This window comes from Eretmochelys imbricata, chromosome 15 (assembly GCF_965152235.1).
Source record: "Eretmochelys imbricata isolate rEreImb1 chromosome 15, rEreImb1.hap1, whole genome shotgun sequence".
Lineage (NCBI taxonomy): Eukaryota > Metazoa > Chordata > Testudines > Cheloniidae > Eretmochelys > Eretmochelys imbricata.
In genome coordinates, this window is record NC_135586.1 from 28,047,122 (window position 1) to 28,054,366 (window position 7,245).

A 7,245-nucleotide genomic window follows, 5' to 3' on the forward strand; every position below is an offset into this window, starting at 1 on the left:
GGTGGGGGGAGCTGGGAATAACAAGGAATTGGCTGGCTCTGAGGGGGGGAGATGGCAAGTGCTGATAACAGAACTGGGAAAAGCCTCCCACCAACCTTTCTGCCTTGACTTTGACTTTTTTTGTTCAAACACTGGAAAGAAACCAGCAAACCTCAACGTTTGTTAATCCTGACGAGAACCCAAGTTATTAGATCACTTGCCTGCCCCTGGCTGGTGAGAGGCCATTTCAGAGCTGCATGGGCTCTGGAAGAGCCAGGAAGAGAGGAACGGGAAGACATTCAAACTTCCTGCATGCGGGGATGTGTCCAGTGAGTGACGCTGCTGAGCTCTGTGCATCCTGTCCCGCCCTTTGCAGCTGGCCATGGGGAGATCTTCTTTGAAAACGTGCGAGTGCCCAAAGAATATATCCTGTTGGGACCTGGCCGAGGCTTTGAAATTGCACAAGGGAGACTAGGGCCCGGACGGATCCACCACTGCATGAGGCTCATGGGCTATTCCGAAAGGGCGCTGGCGCTCATGAAGGAGCGAGTGAGTATTGCTGCGGGTTCGACAGGGTCCTGTCCTCTACTCAGTTCTCTTATGCAACCGCATTCCAAGTGCTGCCTTACCCGCATTTCAGTCTGATTGGATCTAGCATCATATTTCTCAGCAGACTATCACTGTAGTGTGTAAACACCTTTAATCCGTTTTAGCCGCATACCTTCCTGACACCCACAGCACCATTGGTATCAGAAAACAATCCACTTCTCCAGCCTGGCATCCAGAATCAAATCCCCACCCCTGTGAATTCAGCCTTTACCAGTGGATGTTGGAAGCCAAACTACAGTGAGTTATTAGTGGAGTCCTTAGATCTCTAGCAGGGTTGAGAGTTCAGATCAAATAAATATTTCACAAGAACAGCCTCACAAAAGCGACACAGCTGATCAAATGGGTTTCCCTGCCTGACTGGGTACTCCATGGACAAAGGGCTGTTTCACTCCATTGCCTCCCTTTTTCTTATGCGTGGGGAGTTTCTCTCGTGATTAGAGAAATCGACTTCCCCTGTTTGCAGCTCTGTTCAGCCAAATAAGTCTCCCTGTATACTCTGAATCCTCTTCCTTCCATTTCCTCATTAAGGGTTGAACTTGTCTGGTCTCCCTAGCTCTGACTCCCTTCTTAGTTGTCTCCAGCTTCTGGGCCCTTTCCATGTCAGTTTAGAATGCGCTCATAACAGCAACTAACCAGGCAATTCATATCCCTGGGCTGAAGCCCTGCAACATCCTTGGATACTCCCTGGCCATTAGGTAATTGGATCCTGGCGATGGCACCAGAATCATTGTGGTCACCCAGTTCGTCCTTTTTAAACACATTCTCAGGTGCTCCACTATTCCGTCCCTCTGTCACACCCCACGCTGCTTCATTATAGCCCAAGGAGGAGAGGTACCTGGGCCAGGTGGATCCTGAGAGTCTGCGAATCTTGCTTCTTTCCCTTTTTCCTTCCCTTGCTCAGAACCTGCCTGAATTTCTCCCTTGCCTTTATTGGCCTGGGGTGGTAATGGCAGGGGTCAGTTTGTCCCGCTGCCTGCAGAGGAGAGAAAATGCCAAGGGAGTGTTACGCGGTGGACCTGCAGCTGTACCACCTTGGCCTGTGATCACATTGGTGCTCACAAGCTAAACAGGGTAGGACCTAGTCAGTACGTGGATGGCAGACCATCTAGGAATGTTGCGGGGAATGGGGCTGTTCCCTCTGTCAGCAAGGAATCAGTGCTAGGGGGTGCTGTGCTGCTTTTTGGGGATCTGGAAACTTGAGATTCTGATGGCTATTGCACTCTAACCAGGACTCAGGATTCAAGTCCTTCCAAATTCCATTTTAGGCAGGGTGTCAGTTACCCTGCTAAACAATTCCCTAGCTAATCTGATACAATATTCTTCACTTGCTGTCCCAAACTGCCATGTAGTGTCACTGTGCCTTGTCAGACAGCAGCCACATTGCATTTCAGAGGTGGCTGCATCCCAGCAACAGGTGAAGTGGGTCCCTGTCTAGTTTGTAGCGGCAGTCGGGATGAAAGCTTCTCTGCAAATGTAAGATATTATCACCAGCAAAAATAGCACTCTCTAAGTTCAGAGGCCCTTAGCCCTGTGTGCACCTATTGCAGGTGACATCTCGTGTGGCCTTTGGGAAACCCCTAGCCGAACAGGGCACTATACTGGAAGACATTGCCAAGTCCCGCGCTGAGATTGAGCAGTCCCGGCTTCTTGTCCTGAAGGCTGCCCTCCTCATGGATACAGCTGGCAATAAGGTGCGTGGCTGGGGTCCTCCGGAGGCTAACAATATCAGCCTGAGTAAGTGCACAGTAAGGACTGCAGCGCTCGGCCCAGTGTGCTTAGCTTGTCTGGTCGCTATGGGGGAGTTCTAATGCTTAAACTTTTCCTTCCTGGAGGCCTGAGCAAAAATATGTCTCAGGTTCCCAATGAAAAGTGAGCTTGGGCCCTCTCCTCCTTGGATGTTCGTTCCCATCAGAAATATCACATGGAGCTCAGCATGACAGGCAGTCTGTGTTCAGGAGAGGCCCAGGACTGGGATAGCACGGGGGCTGCAGGCCTAGCCTGACTTACATTGGTACCATTGTTTTGGGGAGACCAGAACGGGAATAGCTGGGGCTGCAAGCCAGGACTGAGGAGGGTTGACCAAGCTGGATGGATCTGATGTGTTTGATCCTGTTTTTATACAGGCAGCGGCTCTAGAGATCGCCATGATCAAAATGGTGGCTCCACTGATGGCTCTGCGGGTTATTGATCGTGCTATCCAGGTGAGCGGGGAGTCGTGCACTTGTCATTCATTTCTCTCCCATTCCAGAAGGTTAGGGTTTAGCCCAAACAAAGCAAGCAGCTGCTTGGAGCCCCATGGTGGTTCTGCTTTCAGCCAACTCCTGCAACTCACGAGTTAGTCCTACCCTTGCCTCCTGCGAGGAGGAAACGGCTCCCAGACCTCTTCCTCCTAGACCTGATCCCTCCGGGTCAGGACTTAGGCACGTTAGCAGGGGCTGGCATAGGGCAAACTTGTCCTGCTGTTGCCTATGCGCTGTTCCTGTTCTGTGGAGAACCTTCTACCAGCACTAAACTCACATGAAACCGTGTGATAGGAAGCAAGCTCCTCGGGCCCCTGGAGTTTGCCTTCCTGCTTCCACAGTGCTAAGTGTCCCTGCTTTGCTCTGCTGCTCCCACTATGGCATTATCCTGCCCTTTTCACATGTCCCATGGGTTTGTTGCAGGCCTTTGGAGCGGCGGGTCTCAGTAACGATTACCCACTGGCCCAGTTCTTTGCCTGGGCGCGAGCCCTGCGTCTCGCCGATGGACCCGATGAAGTTCACAGGACAGCAGTCGCTAAATTGGAGCTGAAACGCTAGCCCTGGCCCACTGTGGAAAAACAACCCCTGGGAGGCGGAAGAGGAATTCCCATCTGCAGCCTTGGGATGTGTGTCTGTGTGGTGGGGGTACTCTGATTAACACAGTGTGTTTGTGCGTGGCGATAGCTCTTTAATTTCAATGTCCTTGCAGATTGCCAGACCCCTTCAGGCAGAGGCAACATGCTCCTCACTTGGTTTAATGCTGGGCTTGCTTGATGGTGGAACAAAAAGCAGAAAATGTGTCCTTGAGCCACACACAGTGGCCTTGCTCCAGGCTGCGGTGGGACTGGCTGCACATCCCTGCAAGTCCCAGCCCTGCTCTCAGGCTTCCTGGTCTAGCAAGTGGTCAGCCTTCAGGGATGGAGAGGAAAGAGTCTTGTCACCCAGCAGCAGCCCCTCCAGGGGCCTGCTCTGGAAAGACTCATTGACTTCAGTGGGCATTAGATCAGGCTCCAGTTGGCTGAGAGGTGCTGACTGGTTCAAAAGGAACCCTGCTCTTCTTTGGAAGGGACAGATGTCCAGGCTGGGGTGAAGTCAGGAGGGGAACTGGCTGGCTCCTGAGGACTCTGCCAAGGAAGTAGAGCTCTAGTTTTATGATTCGCTGTGTTTGGGGTGTGGGGGTTGCCATTTGCCACCCGCATACACTTGGTTACACTTCTGTAATTCACACCGCTCTGTAGAGAAAAAAGAATCATGGAAGGAGTCGCGCTGATTTCTGTGCCATTCATTAGTGATGTCGGGTCAAATCAGAATAAAAATAACGGACCCACTTCCTTGGGTGTGCCCCCGTCCTGAGACCTCACCTGAAGCTGCAGTCGTTCAATCGTTTTTCCAGAATGTTTTATACCATCTCCCCTCCTCAGGAATGATCAGTTCTGACAAATGGAGAGATGCACGTAAGCACGGTTGGGTGGTTGAGAGTGATCATGAAGAGCGGGGCCAGCTCGAGCTTTCTCGCTTTTTTGCTGCCCCAAGTACCAACCCGCCAAAGCAAAAAAAAAAGCCGCCCCTTCAAATGGGCCGCCCCAAGAACGGCCGGAATGCCGCCCCTTCAAATGGGCCGCCCCAAGAACGGCCAGAATGCCACCCCTTCAAATGGGCCGCCCCAAGCACATGCTTCCTTGGCTGGTGCCTAGAGCCGGCCCTGATGAAGAGACAAAGTGTAGGTGTACGCTGCAGCTGGGAGAGCGCCTCCCAGCAGTGTGGATGTTTCAGCATGGTGGCGACTTGGGCCCAGCTGGTTGGCCGGGTGGGCTTGGACTTGGGTGGCTAGCCAGAGCCTCACTCCCAGCTGCAGTATAGACCTACCCAAAGGGCCCATCCCAGCTCGCATACAGCTTTGGTATGAAATGTGCTGACAAGGATCCCAGAGCATCATGTTCAACCGAACGCCCCCGTCCGGTCACTGAGGAAAATACAGGAAACTTGGTCAGAGCCGCTTCTAACAAGGGTTTCTGAAACGGTGCTGAACTTGCCGCCAAAGCGTGCTTGGCACCAGGTCATTTTGGTATGCGAGAGGAGCTCTGAGGGGGAAGTAGGGCGGAGGCAGGAGCTCAGCAACAGGCCTCAGGGAGGGGGCAGGGAGGCTACAGTATTGCATGAGAGTTGCGGGGAAGCCCCTGATGTGCACATGTGCTCCTCCAGCCTGCTGTGCTGTCCCTGGGCCCAGCTCTGCCAGCTGGTGGCTCCTGCAAAGGGCCATTCTGCTGGGTTTGAGAGACCCGGGTATTCTGCAAAACAAACAGTGACAGGCCCTGAGAATAAGGCCCCACGGTTCCCTGGCTCGAAACACAGAAGTGGAATGGGGTGAGTGGGGGAGACGAGCCCCTCCTTTGGGGGGTGTGGGAGCAGAGCCTGTTTTGCACAGGAAGGGTGGGCACTGAGGGCAAAATACTCCGGCGGCCATTGTAACTCCAGAGTGACTCCACTGATTCGGCGGGAGGGTTTGAGCCTGCTAAACCCAGGGTTGTGAGTTCAATCCTTGAGGGGGCCATTTAGGGATCTGGGGCAAAAATAAGGGATGGTATTTGGTCCCTTCCAGTTCTATGAGAGAGGTATATCTCCATATTAGAGTGGATTTACAGCAGTGTTGTAAAGTGCAGAGTGCAGCTGGCGCGGATGAGCCCTCAGGCTGCATGTCTGACATTGGTGAATGTGTGCGGAATGAGCATGCTGCCAGCAGGGCCAAAAAAAGCAGAGCCCCAGGCAGCTTGATGTATTGTATTGGGACACAGCTTGATGACAGTGCTCAGGGTCCCTATCCGGTATTAAACTAATATGCCCCTGAACAATGGCACGCAGAGACACAATTCTAGCTGTGGATTGTGGGGCTGGCAGCAAATTGCTCTGCCTTGGCTCAGCTGATATTTCTCACGGACTCCCAGGATGGAATTCCACCCGTCCTACATGCAGGTGACTTTATATTCTCCACTTGACAGAACTGAGTCTCTTGGCCCTTATCCCATGTGTACAGCCAACTCGGACGACTGCTCTGGAGAACACTAAGCTCTGCAGCAACCCTCAGGCTGAACTCATCCCTTCCCTGACCCTACCATCTCTCTTGGGGCTTTAGAGGGACTAGATCTGTGGCCATCGGTGATTTGCCGGGGTACAGTGCAGACCAGCAAATTATGAGTTTTTAAATACCTCACAAGGCAAACCTTGTACAAACATTATTATAGTGGTGTTTAGGGTGTGAACACAGATACATTCTGTCACACCACCACACTCCCTGAGGGAGAATGCTTTGGCCAGAGAGTCAGGCTCCCAACAGTGCGTCTGTGTGTGTGAATTTAGTGCTGCTCAGAGAGACGTTATGACTCCTCAGGGGAGGGGAACGGAGAAAGCCCCCAAACAGGCCCTGGCCAAGAGGAACAAAGAATCCTAGCCCCCCCACACAAAAGATGCCAGCCTGACACCACCGCTTACATTTTCAAAAGCAGCAGAATGGCACCATATGGTGGACAGGCATAGCACAGAGACAGCACCTTCCCAGGGATCAGTCTGTGACCACATCCCTCCACCTACAGGGATCAGCAGAACAGCACTCAGGAGCTTCTGCCATTAACTTTGAATAATCTGGCGCACAAACATGCATAACCTGCCCCGTTCTGTCCAGCTCAGCATGTGCTTCCCATAGCTAAGGAGGAGCTCGGGTTTGACTAGCACTTACTGAAATCAGGGAGCAGTGTCTTGGGGCTTGGCTCAAACCTGCAGGCTTTGAAGAGCATGTCTATGCATTTTAGAACGAGCTTCCCAGCCCATGTTCCACAGGCCTGGGTTCGTGGGGCTCAGCCAGTGCTCCCAAAATTGCTGTGCAGACAGTGCTTTGATGCTGAGGCTTGGGCTAAGAAGCCCGGGGCAGGGGCTTCAGGATTGCAGCTGTTTGGCATGGGCAGACCCCTGGGCATGGAGCTTTCTTGCAGTCAATAGGGCTCAGGGGAGGAGTAGAGTCCATCTGTGTGGCACAACCAGCAGGATCAGGTCCTACATGCTGATACTGTGCAAGAGATGCACGTGAGGAACGTTAGAAGAAAGAGCAGGTTGACCCAGAGGTGGATTCTTTGCAACAATCTGTTGCCACAAATCACCCCGGTCAGCAATGCTCAAGGGAGGGAGGAAGGGACCATGACGCAGGGTTTATGTAGCTGGGAAAGGAAGGGGGGGGAATAACATTTATTTTCCCTTCTTTCACACAAAGGGCATTATTCACCAGTTATATTTTTCATGCACCTGCATTCCTGTTAATTCTTACAAGCAACAGGGAAGGGCAAAATATGGCAACTTATTTACTATGCAAAGAACTACAGCCTTCTTATGCCTTTGTCCCCTAATGCCATGCCAGCACTTTAGCAGCTTG

At 52.4% G+C, this 7,245-nt stretch overlaps 1 protein-coding gene across 6 annotated transcripts in view; it reads left to right on the forward strand.

Moving 5' to 3' along the window:
- Window positions 1-4,156, forward strand: part of ACAD10 (acyl-CoA dehydrogenase family member 10) — a 30,404-nt gene extending 26,248 nt beyond the window's left edge. For 5 of the 6 annotated variants that reach the window (XM_077834719.1, XM_077834720.1, XM_077834722.1 and 2 more), the window contains 4 exons: window positions 356-528; window positions 2,136-2,279; window positions 2,712-2,789; window positions 3,252-4,156. In XM_077834719.1, coding sequence (XP_077690845.1) covers window positions 356-528; window positions 2,136-2,279; window positions 2,712-2,789; window positions 3,252-3,386 — 530 coding nt within the window. In that variant the 3' untranslated portion in view covers window positions 3,387-4,156. The remainder of the gene's footprint in view (window positions 1-355; window positions 529-2,135; window positions 2,280-2,711; window positions 2,790-3,251) is intronic. The other variant, XM_077834723.1, reaches the window with a different exon arrangement.
- Window positions 4,157-7,245: the final 3,089 nt, after the last annotated feature.